This window comes from Aulonocara stuartgranti (assembly GCF_965226115.1).
Source record: "Aulonocara stuartgranti genome assembly, chromosome: 2".
NCBI classification, from domain to species: domain Eukaryota; kingdom Metazoa; phylum Chordata; class Actinopteri; order Cichliformes; family Cichlidae; genus Aulonocara; species Aulonocara stuartgranti.
The window spans coordinates 3839136-3857781 of NC_138940.1; the positions used below are offsets into that span (position 1 = coordinate 3839136).

General features: G+C 38.8%; 1 protein-coding gene across 1 annotated transcript in view; it reads right to left on the reverse strand.

The window, feature by feature from the left end:
* Positions 1–18646, reverse strand: part of slit3 (slit homolog 3) — a 239948-nt gene that overhangs the window by 28825 nt on the left and 192477 nt on the right. Inside the window, exons 17-25 of the mRNA XM_082554652.1 lie at positions 16553–16627; positions 15055–15198; positions 13492–13635; positions 10783–10946; positions 7463–7595; positions 5101–5169; positions 4900–4971; positions 3471–3542; positions 87–158 (exon numbers count right to left, since the gene is read on the reverse strand). Coding sequence (XP_082410778.1) covers positions 87–158; positions 3471–3542; positions 4900–4971; positions 5101–5169; positions 7463–7595; positions 10783–10946; positions 13492–13635; positions 15055–15198; positions 16553–16627 — 945 coding nt within the window. The remainder of the gene's footprint in view (positions 1–86; positions 159–3470; positions 3543–4899; positions 4972–5100; positions 5170–7462; positions 7596–10782; positions 10947–13491; positions 13636–15054; positions 15199–16552; positions 16628–18646) is intronic.

Genomic DNA, 18646 nt, shown 5'->3' on the forward strand with positions numbered 1-18646 from the left:
GTTAAAAGCATAAACCAATACACATTTACTCTGTGGATACACATATGTAGAAGTGCAGATGCAGTACAGACCAAAGCTGTACTTACAGGTGGGAAAGAGAGCTGAGGTGGTTGAAAGCTCCCTCCGGAATAGTTGAAAGGTCATTACCATGAAGAGTCCTGGAGGAGAGAAGCAGAGAGCAAAACAGGAGCATATAAATATTAATCATACCAGCGACCTTGTTACGCATTTAAAAAGGAAGATTTTGACCTACTGTTACTGTTATTCTGTAGTTAATTAATTTAATTAGGTACTCTGTGTTTCTTAATCATTCTTTTGTAGCAAGGGAGGAAAAGTGAAAGAGCTTTTGACCTCGGTCCACTGTTACGTCCTTATCCACTTGCACCACAACATGATTTTGTGAGTACTGCTTCAGTAAATGCTTTTTGTTTTTAGTTGGTCTCCCTTCATATGGTACAATTTCAAGAGGTCATACACAGTAGAGAGCCTTTATGAGGCGTGGTGATCTAACTCTGTAGATAACCTCAGGACCTTTGCTGGGGTCTCTTATATTTTCCTATTTTGGTGCCTTGAGACAAAAGGACGTTGACATTCTACAGACCCTCACTGTGTCCATTGACTGAAAGGTAGGGTAGGGTACAATGAACTCTGTGGGATGAAAAAAATCCAAACATATGCATTACATATGACTCTTGATTAAATATTTCTGCATAGAGTTCTAACTATATATGATAATTGGCTCACTGTACAATTTGTTAGGTACAACAACTACCTGTTAAATCAAATATTTAGCATCAAACATCAGCCAAAACCATGGCAACAACATTAGAATTAGAAGAAGATTTGTGGAGCCAGGGATCAAACCACTGACCTTTTGACTAGTAGATAAACTAGTACGGTGTAATAGTAGAGGTTAATTTCTTGGCACACTTTGCTCCTCTTACTAATTGAGCAAAACCCAAACAAGGTGTACCGAACATAGTGCCCACTGAGTGTGCATACACTATACACAGCTATTAGTTTTAACCTTGTGGTTTAATAATTAGATTTGTATCTTAAATGTGCAGCTAAGGTTTAACCATAGCTGGCAAGGGGCTATTGACCAATGTTAAAAAGGATTATATCCAAGGAAAACCTATTGCGTCACATCCATCATATCAGAGCTAAATGAAAGTGACTGCCCAGTTGCCTAATACTCACTTTGGAGCAAGCTAATACACCAGTCTAACCCTTATAGCTGCATGCTAAATTATTCAAATTTATTTGTGGTTCCTCAGTAGCAGACACACCATCATACCCTTCTATAATGGAAAATAAATAAAATATTTATGAAAGAATAACACAAAATAAACAGAAAGCCTTTTTTCATTGTTGTGCAATAAAGCTTGTTCGGGTCTCTGAATGGAATATAAACTGTCTCATACGGTCATCTCGCAGACGGTGGTGTGCGAGCGATCATGTGTGTCACAGTAGAAAACTGCAGGTCGAGAAGCGTATTAGTGTTGATGTGTGCATTTTTGTTATGTACCACTGGGTTTGCATGTATGTGTTCGTGTCTGTAGATGTGTGTCTGAAACTTTTTGTCTCTGAGGGCTTAGAGACTTCAGAGTGTGCGTGTGTGTGTCCTTTGTGTGTCTATCCATTGGAGTGTGCTGCCTGCTGGATAGAAGTTCACATTCCATTAGAGTGAAGGGCTGTAGCAGGGGACAGCTATCAAACCAGCAGTATTGGAAAAACTGTGCATGTGTATGTATGTGTACTTGATTTTTGTGTGTGTGTGCGTGCGTGTGTGTGTGTGTTATCGCTGCTTAATGCCTTTAAATGTTTATGTGCATCTCTGTGTGCGTTTGTGTAGCAATGTATGGTGGTCTCACAGCCCCCGTCTATGACTAGCCCAAGGGGGGTTGTGGGTAATGAGGAAGTGACAGTGATGACTGCCTGGCAACCAGTTGCTATGCGGGGGCAGAGAGGGATCAGTCCCGACGGTAACATCAAGTAAAATGAAAGCAAGAAAGCAAAAAAAAAAGAAGAAGAAGAAGAAAAAAAAGCGGTCACTAACTTCTGGGAGGTGAAAGCATCATAAGAGATAACGCCAGTACAAAGAGAAATGGCTGAAAACAAATCTGAATTCTCTGACAGTGAAACTCTTTTTCTTGCTAAAGTTTTGCTCACAATAATCACCACTGAAAGCTAACTCATATGAAAATGAAAGTATATTTTGAGCCAAGAGTTGTACCAAGATTAAGAACCTCAACACTGCCATTGTTTAAATATTTTAGATTATGAAACAAAAAACATTTTACCACTCTAACCACAGCAAGACCACTTGGTCCAAAGTTATTCAGCAAAGCAAAAGAGAAAAGCAGCCTTGGTTGAGGCCGTGTAGTTTTTCATCGACAAAAGCCACCTCTCTTGGCTTTTTTGTGGCTTTTTCTCCTGCAGAATTCAGATGTGGTTGTGAGACTTTGCTGGAAAGACTATTGGAAAGACTGCTGTTGTCTTGGCTTTCTGACATCACACTTTAATCACTATCATATTGTCAAAAGTTGTAATTTGAGTAAACTGACCCTTTAAATGGCGATAAAAAAATGACCTTTACGTAAACATTCTGAGATTTTTTTCATTTACAGCTTTAGCTTCAGACCTCACTATAGTGAACGGGTGTTTTCAAGGAGCCTTGACATAACTAAACAAAGCTTTCGAGGATAACCAGCTTCAACCTTCAGTGATTCTTATAGGCTTTATTCAGAGAATAGGGCTTAACATTATCTCTGATGAAAGCTTAAAATATTCACCAGTGTCATCCTTACTTAATAAACTTAAGGTATCACAGCAAAACTGACACTAATAAATGTTGATTTATGATACTCAAGCAACCCCACACTTAAGGATCAATACGATTTACTGTTATACAAGTACGTTATGTAGATGTTTACACTTGTGTGCACCGCATACACAGATTGGATAGTATATTCATATTTTTGTGTGTGTGCAGCTCGTTCCATATGTGTGAGGCAAGCTGGTCAGACAGCAATAGTCACATGCACACTGTGTGTAGGCACGCATGTGGGTTTGTGAGACAGAGGGTGGACAGCCAAATGGATGACTGAGAGAAACAGAGGCTGAAGGTCGATTCATCAAACACAACATTGGGCGGAAGAGAGAGAAAAGGAGGAGAGGATAGATAGAGGAGAGCGAGAGGGAGAAGCGCATGGCGAGAGGCAAAGAATTCAGATAGAAAGGGAGTATTAAAGAAATGGGAGAGTGTGACTTTTATCTTATTTTAGTACCCTGAAACAACAGATGATTGGGTGGACTGTGACTCATTTTGCAAGTGGGTCTTAATATGGCACTCAGCCTGAAATCAGGGGAGTGATTAAACTTTGATTTAACTCTGTAATATAACAGGCAAGGGGGAGTGTTGAATATTGAATCCACTGCGGCACTTAAAGATGAAGCTCGCTACTCACAGCAGGCGAAGTGACTTGAGCCCATCGAAGGCATGGACAGGGATGCAGCGAATCTGGTTATAACTGAGGATTCTGTAAGACAAAGGACACAAACAAGGTCACACGATTTAACTCTACATCAGGAGGCTTTTTGGGGTTTTTTGTTTGTTTGTTTTTTCAAAATATGAAACGATTATTCAAGAGATGACACAGTAGGTTTGGTTTTTATAAAAACTTGGTACAGAACCTTTTGCCACTGAAGGCTAGACAGTGAAAATTAACACCAGGGGCACATTTCAAATACATTAGAAAAAAATAGTTAAAGATAAAAACACCTGCCAGAGGCAAAGGTCAAAGAACAGTCTGGAAAGTCAAACTCCCACACCACAGTTAAATGTAATTTCTTTTAAAACTGCTAATGAATCCAAATTTAAGTTTGGCAACAAATGACAGATAATGAAGCGTCCCTTAAGGATGCTACTATTATTTGAACACAATATCATGGTGGCTAATAATGATCCTAATGTAATAAACAGACACTATCTGAGATGTATATTCACGAAAATAGCAGCCAAGGTAGTAGCCAAGATTATTCCTCAGCATAATGCTCAATGAAGCAATGCCTAATGATAATTACTGACTGTCAAGAAGCTTAATCCTCATCTTCTCTGTTTCACCAGTGGCCTGGACCCATTGAGAAAAGATCCCAACAGCCAAGAATAATGAATCCTGGAAAATCTGATGTGGAAAGTGAAACACGCCTCTCTGCCGCTACCTTCAAATCTTCCCTAGGTGTGATTGAGCTGTGCACAGGATTTGTATCTGGTGCTATCTAGGCGCAGAGAGTAGAAATCTGTAGTTGCAGGACGTAGCTTGGAGGCGTGAATCAATGTGACTTTATGAAATATAAGTTGATATATAGCCATTGTGTTTATAGATTCTTTGCTTAAAAAGAAAGGCAAAACTAAAGTTAATTCCATAAATTAAAAGAATAATTTATGTAACTTTGTGAAAATTCCTGCAGAGGTAAAAAAAAAAAAAAAATAGAAAAAAACAGAGGGAGATGGGATAAAAGCAGGAAGAAGAGCCAACATTTCAACAGGATAAATTTTAACATTTTAAAAAGGAAAATATTTTAAATATGAAAAATGCATTGGGGCAAAAAAGAACATATTATATGTGTATGTTAGAATAGAAATAAAGGAAAAAGAAGATACAAGAGGAGGCTGAGATGAGTGGATGGGGGTGTGGGGTGTGTGGGGGGGGGGGGGGGGGTGAAGAAGCGATAAACCTTAAACGAGAGACTGGAAAATGAAAACAAGGACGAAGAGAAATTAGGAGGAAGACAAAAGTATGGAAAGAAAAAAAAATTATATGTACATGTGCATGCACCTGTACACATGTACAGGTGCATGCATCAATAGGTACATATGTTGCCATGGTAACTTACAGTGTGGCTAGTTGAGTCATGTTGTTAAAGGTGTATGGGGCCAAAGCACTGATGCTGTTGTTGCTCAGGTCCCTGTGTCGACAGAAACTTACATGAGGGACCCATACAAACACATACTGCATGCATCCATATTGGTTTCGTAAACTGGAAAATGATGTGGCATATGTGCATTCTGTTCAAGGTTATGTGAGAGGTACATACACCAGCGACAGCTGTTTCAGGTTTGCCAGCTCCTTGGGCACAGATGTCAGCATATTACCCTCCAAGTAACTGCAAGAAAAAAATGCATACTTAATATAGTATTTATTACATACACAAATACAGCCATGTGGAGGGGTGAATTGATGCCAAGGGAGCAAGTAAAAGTTTTGGATTAGTAACTTGTGTCTCATCAACAGTGTGGAATGATACAGAAAGCAGACAAGAAGAGAAGGGTATAAGTTTGTGCTGTTGGTAAGAAGAGTGAATGAATGAGATGCATAACAACCAGCATAACAGGAATGGAGCTTCTTGCATCCACTAGCTTTGACTGTGAAGAAAACAAAAGAACTCATTTAAAACTGACCACCTCCCATTTATCTCCCATTAGGTTATTTGGTGACTGGCTGTAGGTGTAAATGTGAGTATGAATGGTTGTCTGTCTTTGTCAAAGTCTCCGTGACCCTGAATTGAACAAGCAATTAAGGAAATGGATGAATGGACATCACACGTTCAAGGTTGTGTGGCTGTGCACTTCTGGGCCACTCCACAGACATTCCTTTCAGATCATTTGCACATGTATGTTTGCGATTTCCCTATGGACCACAAGCTTCTACAGACAGCACACATTAGCATCTGTGTCAAACTGACCCAATCTTCATGTAGACTGAGAGAAATAAATAGAGTTCTCAATGGGAGGATCTGCAACAACCAAGCCAGAAGTTGCCACATCAGGTCGAGAGCTTGACAGTTTTTTTTTGTGTGTGTGTTTATGATCTGTTTTTGTTTTGTTTTTTGTCTCCCAGGGCTAGTCTGTCAAGACGTGTACTGTAATGTCCTGGGGTGTTATTAGAGAGAGAACATTAGCCAACATGTGCCGGTACGTAGCAAATAAAAAAGGGAATTTTTGGCCACACTAAAAGATTCTTTATTTAATAGCATCCGTGTTCATTAGAACACCTTCACGTGTACTTCTCTTTCCTGGAGGAGGACACAAATGCAGGTGATCAGAAGGGGAATTCCACATAGTGAATTAAAAAGGCAGCAGCCACTCTAGAAGGGGTGCAGTGCTTACGTGGGGTAGTGCTTTGAACGGGGAGATGGTCAAATTTAAATGACTGTGATGCTGTTATAGTGTTGGGTTGCTGAGCTTTATGATTGCATCTTAATGATGTCTGTGTTTTTACTATGTTTAAAGGGAAGAAAAAGGGGGAACTGTTACATTATGTTATATGAGCAAAGTTCTGTGTTAGACATACAGAGAATTTTCACATTCGGGCGTTTCTTTCTTGCTTTCTAATATTGTGAGAAACAAAATAAAGGTATACACACAAGCATACACATATTTTATGATGCATTGGTCTCTGTTTGTCTCTCTCAGGTCATAAGTAGGTCATGTGGACAGTATGATGGAGTGTCTTCTTCAGCCTGATCAATACCTAATCACTGCTATTGACCCTGTGGAGCAGGCCTATTTCACAGCTAGAGGGGTTCCTCTGTGGTTGTGCGTGAGCATGTACGTGTGTGCAATAATTCACCATTACTTTGTTCCTACTTCTTTTTAAATTTCCTAATCATAATTAACATTAAGCCTTGTTTTATCTTTGATGATTAAGAATGTCTCTTTATTACAAGGATTCCTGATAGCTTGAAATTAATGAAAGATATAGATCAATTCTCTTGTAGCACCAATTTAATCATAAAGCAAACAAACAATTATTCATATTTTTTACATTATTTCTACAAAAGATTATTTATTTTTTTAAATGGACATTTTATTGAGGTTAATGACTCTGATTTCACCTAATTATTATAGGAAACAGCATGAAAAATAGTCACTGCTCTGGTGAAATTTGATATGAGAGAAAAATGTGTATTGAAGCAATTGACACTGTAGCATTAAAACTAGTTATAAAGCAATTTTTAAGATGGTATCATGATAATACCTCTCAACTATATAAGATCCTACTGTGTAGTGGTAGTTAGATTTAATAACTGGGTTGCTTCATAGATTTGTAACATCAGCATGTAATTATATACAAGCACAAGTACGTCTACTGTATACCTAAAATCCTAAAGACACAAAAAGAAAGAAAGCAGGAGCATGTGCGTAATTCACTAATTGCTATGCTAGTTTCTGAAGCAGGAGAGCAAACTGCAGCATCACTAATGCACTGCAGCAAAGTGGGACTATATGTGTTTATGGAACTTTTGCATGCTATTTGACGGCATACAATTTTTTCTGTGACTGTATATGCATGCTATAATTGATGTCTGTTTCTGAATGTTTGAGTATGCACATTCATGTAGTGAAGCTTGTGTATGCATGTGTGTGTGTGTTACAGTGCAAGCAAGCCTGTCTCACAGCTCAGTGGTGTCCTTGGGAATGCCCTTGGGCAGAGAGTGCAGCCCTCTGTTGCTGCATCGCACCACGCCGTCTGAGCACGTGCAGACGTCAGGACAACCAGACGCAGGAAGGCAACCATTATCCTCAGCACCTGGAGAGAGGGGAGTAGAGAGAGTAGGATATTAGCATGAGGAGGAGGAGGAGGAGGAGGAGGAGGAGGAGGAGGAGGAGATAGATGGATAAATAGAGGTGCAGAGAAAAAACAACAAAGAGAGGAAAAGGGAGGAAAAAAACAGCTTTCGAAAAAAAGTTAGGACAAAACAGGGAGAGAGAAAGAGCTAAGAGAGAAAAAGGGACAGATAGAGATACAGCTTGAACAATAAGTAAGACACTTGCTCAAATCAACTCAGCGCTTTTTAGAAGTACCAGATATTGCTAAAAGCTATATGGATGTATTTCAACATATGGCTCAGCACATGCAGCTGGGGCACAGAGATTTTAAAAGTCCTCAGATGATTCAGGAAACCAACAAACCAAAAAAACCCAAAACTGAGCAGATGTTTTGGGGGTTGAAAGGATGACAGGCAGTTGCAGCAATAAAATGAAAGCTGAAACCTCTATAGTCAGTTTTAACTAACTTGCATGTGAATATTCTCCAATTAAAATTTTATATTTTTATTTCTGCAAAAAGTCACACATTAAATTTTTAATCCTTTTAATTAGATTTTCTTTTAGCTTCAAGAATTTTGTTACTTCCCAAAATTTCTTGAGGCACTTTTTAGCCTTGCTGTCAAAGTATTTAGCACAAAACGTTGTAAGGTTTCAGTTCCAAACATTCCACACACAGGCACAATAACACACAGTAGGGACAAAAAAACATCTGAGTGATTGTAATAATTTTACCATTAAGCGATAAGGAAGGTCAGAAACTAGAGCAGAGTGTTGTTCTTGGCTTGAAATGCTCCCATTTCCTTGACTGGCATGTAAAGCTCACAGCTTTTATCTAGCAAAGCAGTATGTAAATAGTTGAACTGTGGTCCCAAATGTAAAACAAGCCGAGTTAAAACCATAATAAAGGATAATGAGGAGCGGACATAAAGCCAATCACAACACAACTTGCAATCTCAATATGTGTGTGTGCTTGAGTACTGGAGAGAGCAGTAGGAACAGTAAAAAGAAAGGCCTAGTTTACACGCATGTACAGTTTGCTGCTGATTGAATGAATTCAATGCTGATTTAAATGCTTGTGCATCTACATCCTGATTTTGCTGCACATTTAGTTTCCTAAATAGCTGCCTCCCCCTGTCCTATGGCCATTTTCCCATTCACTTTGTAGTGTTCTAATTGCGCTAATGTCTAAATGTCAAGTAAATGGGCGCTTACGTGCCAGTGAGTAGAGCAGTGCATGCATGTGTATCTGCGTGTCTAATCTGATGTGTGTACCTTGTGAGTCCACGGGGAGGTGTAGCCGTGGGCTGACTCACTCTACAGTTGGCTGATTGAACTAACATCTAAATGTGCGCTAAATATCTTCTCACAAATTCAATTAACTTTACCTTTCCCCCGGCTCCCTCTGGACACCTTAACAGCCATTTTACTCAACTATAAATAGACTGGACATGGGACCTTGGTTCACGGCGTGCTCGTGTGTAAGTATGCGTGCCCCTTTGTTTCTGGTCTTCTGTGAACCGCTTTGAGAATTACACTTTCAAGTGTAACGTTTTAGCATCACCAAGAGGTTATGCTTAATAGTACGGACACCTGGCAGGCAGGGAGGATGCCTTCAAACCTCTGTGAGCTGATTGGCCTTGAGCCAAAGAACAACTCACTTGAAGCTGGTAATGATCTAGATCCAAGATTTTGACTATCTCAACCTAAAATGCAATAAAGAGATGTCATTTAATCAAATTCTACATTTTAACAGTTAATTACCATTTTGCATGAACGAGTTCTAGTAGAGCTGCCACTTTAGAATGAATTGAGATACATTTTGACAATTGCAAGGATACGAGGACATGAATTCATGTTTGTGCAGCTCAGTGAATGTTGATGTAGCTTTGTGTGTGTGTGTGTGTGTGTGTGTGTGTGTGTGTGTGTGTGTGTGCGTCCGTGCGTGTGTGTGTGTGTGTGCAAGATGCAACAATGAATATCAAGATCTGATAACATCTTAGAGTTTCCTTACTTGAACCAATCCAGCTAACGACTTTCCAAACTCATTTTCAGTAAATGGCTGCAGCACAGCTACAGGAAATTAGAAAAGTGTAATGAATTTAAAAAAAAACTGAGGAGGGACAGAGAGGCACTACCAGATAGAGAGCAAAAGGGCGATCGAAAAAAGTTTAAAGTGTAAAAGCTACACAGAAAGCAAAGAAGGGAAAATAAAGACAAATGTAATAAACGCGAGAGCCAAACCACATTTTGTATATGGCGTCAAAGTTGGCGGCCAAGCCGACAGCCTAAGTTGCTATAGGCAGGCATCGTCGTGGTAACAACAACGTCACTGTAGCAACCACAAGCTGATGTCATCTGAGGCTGCTGTATGCCAGTGGTTACTGATCGTTCTGTCCTCACAATACCCTACTGAAGTGAGACCGAAGGCATGAAATGACAGAGTATCTGGTAATTTTGTTAAATCTGGATCACTGATGTTATAACCAAATCTATTCCCATCCAAACCAGAAGGTTTGTGCATATCTGAGGATTTTGTGATGTGAATATAGATGCAAAGAACAATGCGTTTTGGTAGCAGTAGGCTTAGTCTGTGCTGTGATTAGGACTCGAGGGGGAGTGAGGTCAGACATCAGTTGATACGCTGTGGACAATCCTTGAATGTAGTGCTAATTAAGTGCCACGTATATGTGATCATCTGTGTTCTCACTTTTTGTTTTTAGTGGATTAAATTTAAAGTTAAGATTTGAACAGCGCTACAAATTGGACGACTCATTACACAACACACAAGTGTTTTATTGTTATTTTCCTTGCCCAAATACATATTTGACATTATTACTGAATAAACAATTTTCCTATGTAGGGTTTTGAAAGTCAGGAAGCCCCTCAGTTATTATTAGTACGATTCAAGGACACATTCAGTTCACCTTTCAGTTGCTTCACTCATCCTTTTATCTGCACAGGACACACAGCCGCTGACTGACACATGTCATTTATTTCAGGTTTAAGGCTGTGACCTTTTTGTTTTCCACACAGTTTGGTGTATCAGTTGTAACATCCTGTGTGGCCGACCAAACCAAACACCAAGAACTGTGGTTTTAATTCTACTTAACTAAAACAAAAACAAATACTTGGCTTATTGGCAAAGAATGGAAAATAGAAAGTCTCACCATCACATGTAAAGTCTGGGGTAGCCACATCCTGGATAGGAATCTCCTTCAGGAAGGCTGGCTTCTGACAGCGGGGATTTCCACTCACCACCCTGGTCTTCTTTAGCCATTGACCCAGCCAGGCCAAGTGACAATCACACACATATGGGTTGGACAGAAGATTACTAAGGAAATAATAAAGGACAGATGAGAGCAAGAGAGAGGAGGAAGGAAATAAATGAATCAGGGTAAGTTTAAATCCTACCGCACAAAGTTACATAACATCCATTCTTACAATATAAGGTATTTATCATCACAAACATTTTCCTTGACTTTGCATCCAGACAACTCGCACACCCCAAATTAGACCGTAACATACAAGCAGCACAACAAAACGACAGCGAGAAGAGCAACGAGGTCAAAACAGACTTTGTTCTGAATTTATTTTGGAAGCCGTTCAGAGGGATAATAATGGCAGTGCTTTATATGGTATTTTGGTGAGTGATACATTTGAATAAATTTAGATAGAAGACAAAGCAAGCCACGGGCTAAAGGGGAAGGGGAAAGGAATGAGGAAAGGTTATCGGCTGTTTTTATTCATTTTGCAAAGAACAGGGGAGATGGAGAGAGAAAAGGAAAAAGTAGCAGATTGAGAAACAGGGAAAAAGAGAAAGAAAAGAGAAAAGGTTATCTGCTCATTTTATTCATTTTTGATCACCACCTCTCTCTGCATTTTGTTGCTTTTGTAACACAGTTCATGTAATATTTATGCTGAGCCATATTTAAACTGAAAAGGGTGGAAAGGACGCGTTAGCAACACATACGAGACAGGCAGCATCCCTAAACCAAAGCTGCTCTGGGCATCTAAAATCTTGTGGCACATTCAAGTTGTAGGTTTGTTGTGGCTTTTTACAATTATTAGTATAGTTAAACGTTCATTCTTAAATGTGTGACCAATGTGTTGAATGCAAACATTAAAGGTAAGAACAAATCCTGGCACTCATCTAATATTTGTGGGCAACTTTGTAACAGATGAAGCTTGACAATGTTGCTGTCTGATTTTGTTTTGGCCCCTGGCATCTTCTTCTCAGCTCGCTGCCAGTGATTTAGATTCAACAACGTTCAGCAATGTCTTTCAGAAATATCAACAGTGAGCTACACAGAAAAAGAGATTTAAGGATGCTGTTACAGAAGGTGGTGTACCTGAGAAAATTTAAGGAAACAGTTCTGTGAAGTATAACCATTGGTATAGTGGAAAGTCCCCATGTTGTGTCTAAAGATGTGCAAGTGTCACATTGCTGTTCACGTTGTCCTCTGCTAAACTAATAAACCTAAATGCTGCTATATGTGCTATAATATTAATGGGGTGCTGCCACAGATAGGGACAAGTTATTTACTCATTTCCTTGTAATGAATTGACCTCACTGCATGGCAACTAAACCTAAGCTAAATCCCTTCCTTCCCTTTCAGCGTGTTAATCTTTTAATTACATGGACAAACTCTATAGGGAAACGAAGCACTAAGAATGGAGACAGATATTCGAAAGAGCAGGAGTGAGAGAGAAATCGAGGAAAGATAGGAGGGAATGAACAGAGGGTCTAGAAATAAAAACTATCCATCTTTCTTTCATGCCAGACAGCAAGCAGATGTTTGAATACAAATCAAGTGTTACTACAAAGCCAGTGAAAAACACGCTGAAACAAAGAATGAATGTGTCAAAGGATGAATGAAATTTGATATCTTATAATTATTAACACCGAGAGACTCTGACTTTATGCAACAATAAATATATCTGTCCTCATCCTCTGTGTCCACATTTTCCCTTTCATGTCTTCCATCGTTGTTCCCAAAAGAGTCAGGCAGGAACTTGAATCAGAGATGACAGGTACACAGCAGGACAGAGAGCAAGAACAAAAGGTGGAACAAGGGAAGGAAGCACAGAGAGAAATAAAGACAGCAGAGAGGATGAAATAAAATAAAAATAAAAAATAAAAGAATCAACCTTTCATGTTTTATTAAGCTGATAAAATCTATTATTTACAACATGGGTGGTCAAGTGATTGAAGAAAAAACACTCATTCACTTCTCAGGCTTCCCAGTCTCTTTGTCCTAAGAAAAATGGTAGGTGGACGGTTAGTGCTTATCATAGTTTTATTGGATTAGAGTTATTATTTGCAGTTCTGTGTAAAGACTTAACACCAATCAGCATCACACAAATTAAAGCATGCTTGAAAAAAACATGCACAAAGCAGATAAACGAATAAACGAATACACCGATTCTCGAATTCACGTCTTGTCGTAGCAGTTGTGAATCTTTGGGAAGATAACAGCAAGCTTGCAATTGGTCTTGTGTGCCAATGTGGGTGTGGGTGTGCAGATGCTGAAAAATATTTAGCTTTGATAACAAATGCCCCGGGATTCAGGCCAATCTAGTCGATAATGATGGAGAGCATCTGTGAGGAGAATAGTGTCCAGAGAACAACATGTGTGCAAACGTTGGGGCGGGAATGTGTGTGTATTGCTTGGAAGACAACTCCCACAGCAAGGCTATGAAAAATTAGGGGATAGAGGAAGATAGTGAGAGACAAACAAGCAGTGAGATTGGAAGACAGACACAAACAGATAGTGACACAAAGTGAGAGATGGGATAAATGATGGGATGGAAATGAAAAAGCAAAACAGGAAAATGAGCGACAAAAAGGAGAAGAAATTGTGACGGATGTGGCTTACATGGTGGACAGGGAGTGCAGGGTGGAGAATGATCCCGGGGCGATGCTGGAGATCCTGTTGTCATACAGTGACAGCAGACGGACGGAGCTCAGACCTGTAAAGGTACTGTTGTCAATACAGCTGATCTGGTTGCTCCGTAGCATGCTGGAAACACAAATACAATAGATTAATAAATGAAAGCAAACACAATACTTACTATTGGCTCTTTTTCACTGTCTATGTCACAAACTACATTAAAGTCAAGGCTTAGAATAATCCAGCGTTTCACATTTCTAACCTACTTAATATGAAGTTTTGAGTTTTAAAAAAATGTACTAATAAAATAAGGAAGGGTAGATAAAAAGAGACAGCCCAGCGAGATAAACGAATACAACCTATAATGACATGGACAAAAGATAAAAGAGAAAGGAGTGGATTTAAACCAGTCCCTATAGGACAGCCGTGGCAGACTCTGTAATATGACATTAGCCTTTGACATACAGTCATGTGGGATCATGCTAAGTGAGTTAGTTAGCATTAGCAATCTCTGGGACAAGCTAACCTAGTTAGCAAGGCTATTACTGGAGCAGGGAGCCCTCTTTACATAATACAGAGACAGCCATGATACCATTAGAGAGTCATTAGGCAGCATATATATACATGATAAGATTAGCTAGTCATTACTGAGTATACACAGACAACATTAGTTCGTGATTTTATACACTACCCTGTAACCCCTAATTGGACACTAGGCTCTTTAAGGTGGGTGTCCAAATTGGAGGAACAACAATATGCTGTCATTAGCCTTAATTTCAATGTAAGTGAGTAAACAATGCTTTCTTTTTTAGACCGGGGAAGAAAAACACACTACTATGTCAGGTGCTAATACAAACTGTACTCTGTTAAGTCTTTGACAACAAGCTAGTACTGATGTTATACAAAGAAAAAAAAGGAAATAAATAAATAAAGACATATACTGACTGATCTTATAAAAGAAGAATAGCCTTTTTTTAGACATGCTCTCAGAGACCAAATCTTTTTAAATATCATTAGAGATAAAGATGAAGCAGTGGAGTATAATGGACTTTAAAAGCCAAGAATAAATGTAGTTATATAAATAAAGTTAAAAAAAACCCCAAAACGTTCATATTGTCTTCTGAGGGTAATATGAATAACAGGGCTGCGTTGATTAGAGTGAATAATTGATTCAAAAGATTTGACAAATTTAAAATAAACAGGACTGACCTTAAAAAATGTCATTTGAGTGGGATCTTGAACTCAAAATAACACTTTTGAACCACATTTTCAACAATTAGGTTTACATATTTTTTTCAGAACAGGTGCCATTTACACAAAAACTGTGTTCAAGCATGCTGTGCATAGATTATTTTCACATGGGTTGGGCTGCAACTGTAGAATGGGCCCTTGTGTTCAGTGGTGTTCAATTATTTGCCTACATCCTAGCATAAAATCAATTAATTTCACTTCCATTATCCTAAACCTATTCTAACTTTCAAATGAAATTTCCGTAAGTCTTATTACACAACAAGTACACACATATACACTGCTGTGAACTATACTTACAGGGTTTTTAGGCCACTGAGGCCTCTGAACATGCGTCCCTGCAATCCGGTCAGCTTGTTCCCCGTTAGCAGCAGCTCCAAAACTCCACCTGCTCCATCAAATGCCCCTTCACGGATGTCTTTCAGTTTGTTGTTGCTCAGGTTGCTGCAGGAGAGATCACACAACATTCATAGCATTTTTACTTTTGTATTTAGATATTTTACCTGTACATGTTTGCTTGAGCCATCATGCATGTTTTTCTAACACAACCGACAGCAGCAACAAGATAATGGAAATGCAGGCGCGCAGCATTTTGAAGACACAGACATGCATGCAAAGCATTCCCAGTTTAATTGCAGTAATTAATCATGTCCCTTCAACTAATAAATGTTAACCTTCTTTTCTTTCATCTTAATATCCTTCTCTTAGACATTAGATATTCAGATAACAGAGCCTGCCATCACTATATCTGATAAAAAAACACCAAGCGTGTTCAAATAAAACTAAAAGAACAAAGTGGTACAAACCAGTTAAAAATGGCTTCTTTCTCTCTTTCATGGACACAATAAAAGAAATGAAAAGGATGAGTGCTTGGCCTCAAAGACAATAATTGGGGATGATAGCTATCACACATACTGTAGTCTTCATTCATAGGTCAATTGTGTTTCCTATTATCGGGTTTACTGAAGATGAGAGAAGGTGGAGGATGAGACTGGAAAGACAGGTTTAAAAAAACGTGTAAAATAAAAACAAAAAAATGTGATAGCAAATGTAAGGATAACAGAAAATGTGAGGTAAGGTGAGGAGAAGCGAGGAAAGGAGGATAGGAGGAAGGAATTGAGAGAAGGAAAATGGAAATGAGAGCTCGCCAATCTATATTGTCAGTGACACTGCTAGATGGTTAGCAATTTCCTCTCCAATAAATCAACTTCTGGTCTCTGCTCTGAGTAGTTTGTAGATAAGAACTGACTGTAAATCTGAACGAAGGCCCATCTTCTATTTCCATTTCATATTTGCTTCCTGCATACTTCCAATCCACCCTTCCCTTTTCTCCATCTCTGTGTTCCTCCCATCCTCTTGCCTGTGCTCAGTCGATCTTCTTCCGGTATCTCTACTATTTTACTTTCCTCTTTTCCTTTTTTCTTTTTTCTTCTTTCATTTTTCTCTTCAGTTTTACTTTTGGCTTCCAGTTTCATTCTCTTTCTTTATAACACCTGCTTATTTCTGTCATGAATATGGAATCAATCTCATCACTTATTATCAAAATAAAGAGTAAAAAAAGAAAGCCAAAGCCTATTGTATTCTCTTCAGATAAATAATACCTCCATTTTCTATGCCAGGTCCACTTTACATAATTTTTAGAGGAGTAAGACATTACTGGACTTATACATAATACAATATTAAATATATTAAATTAAATATTAAAACCTTTGAATCATATAATGGAAGTGCCTCTTTAAAAAAAAAAAAAAAAAAAAAAAATAATAATAATAATAATTATATATATATATACACTTACATTTTTCTCAAATTTGGCAGCTTCTTAAAAATCCCTGTAGCCTCCAGGACAGCAATCTCATTGTCGTTTAACCGCCTACAGAGAGGAAGATGGAGAAAGGGAGTTAGATTTTTATTCTTTCATGAAACAAACTGCTTTAGTGCACACAAGTGAATTTCTACATACACAGAGAAAAAACAGGCAGAAAATAAGGGTGGGATGGCCACATGTAAGTTGAGAGGACTTCAGAGACTTTGCAAATATGATGCAACACAAAACAACACAGGGATGAAAAAAGAAAATCAGAAGAGAAGAGAAGAGCAATGAATCTTTTATATGTAGTCATCAATAGCCACACTGCCCTAAGCCAAGAGAAAACAGTTTGAGAGATAGGAAGCTAAACATCTGGTTTATTGAGGTAATTTGTACTAAAAGGGCGCTGCTAAAAGGATGCACTTTGTGTACGTGTATGTGTGAAAGCAGCAGAGCAAGAAAAATCCACGAAAGAAAGTGAAAGTTCAGCTCAAGGGGACAATTTGTAACGAGATATGAGGGGGTTCAAAGATGGATTGGCCTGGATAAACACAGACTGAAATAATACACTGAAAAGCCTGAAGTAGGTTCTGATGGTAGGAGAATGATGCCTCTTTTATTGCTGCGTTTATTTGCATATTTTGACAGTATCAAAAACACATCTGATCTCTTCATCATCTGATCTGGCCCCAATGTGGCCTGACAATGTACAGCACATTTAATAAAGTGCCTATAATTCTCATAAGACTGATGTCATTCTTATTAAATGCTCCCAAGGCCGATGTCAATGATTTTTATGGCTAGCAGAAAGAGTCCCAAAGACAGACAGACGAGACAAAGAGAGCAAAAAGTATATAAGCCCTCAGCTGAACCACAGCCTCCCCTGATTTCCCCTGATAAGGCAGGTTACAGGCCATGAACTGACAGCTTGTGTGTTTGTTTCTGTGTGCTCACGATTGTGGCCTTCAGAAAATACTGGGTGGTTGTGTTCTTAAGGAAAAGGAAGGCTAGAGAGAGAAAAGGTGTAGAAAATACTAGAAACTCTGATGTGCCCTCTAACCAACCATAAAGGACAAAGTATACATTTCTGACATGACGTACCCTGGGGACGGATAGGGAGAAAAGGAGGGAGGATTGGCGAGGTTCACAGTGAGAAAAAGAACCAAAGAGAGAAAGAGAGACGGATAAATTGGGGGCTAATGGTCTGTGTAGTGCTGGCATTATTAGTTATCTAAAGTGGCAGCTGTGGCTGAATTCACCATCATACAACTAACCTCCATAAGTAATACTGTGACAACCATCCTGTGTGTGCCTTAATGCTGTAGTATCCCCATCCCCTGAAGCTTTTCTACATTACTATCTCACTGATAACCATAGCAGAAGCTCTTCATCCTTCTCCTGCATTTTAAAGCTGCAGGTGATTTAGCATTATTAGGTAAAACTTTTTTTTCTGTCTGGATTCCAATTTCCTCTTTCCTTAACTTACTGAATGTGTGATTAAGATTAGTCAAGGTGCTGAAAGTAAAATGAGCTGTTTTTAGCACAACACTTTTTTCTCGTGTTCTGAATCAAAAGTCAAAGATTGGCATGTATTTTATCGCTTAAAAGCGGTGGGGGTTTTTTCAAATCACATCATTATGTTTTATGTTAATTTTGCTATTTTTTCCCTGACAATCTCTATTAAATTACTTAACCTTTCTCTCTGAAGAGATAGTGCAAGCATACAACCTTCATATCATCACTTTTTTTCCTTTTTTTAAAAAAATCGGGAGTAGGTTGAAGCAAATGTTTCCTTTTTTTCCTGGTTAGTGAAAAATATAATGATATGCTGATCCAAGTTCTTTTTTTCCATTAAGCTAGCCGTACTTTTCATACTGTAATAGCCTACTGGGACATGGTGGTAGGGCTGGGCCATATCATACCGTTCACGGTAATCCCGGTATAATGTTCGGCAACAATAAGAAAATGAAATATCGCAATAGAATATGGGTAAAACGCGCATGCGCAGTGCTTGAAATTGCTAGATGATGATGTGTTTCCCTCTTTGTGCACTGAAGCTGGCACGTTCCCTGAGTTTTTCCA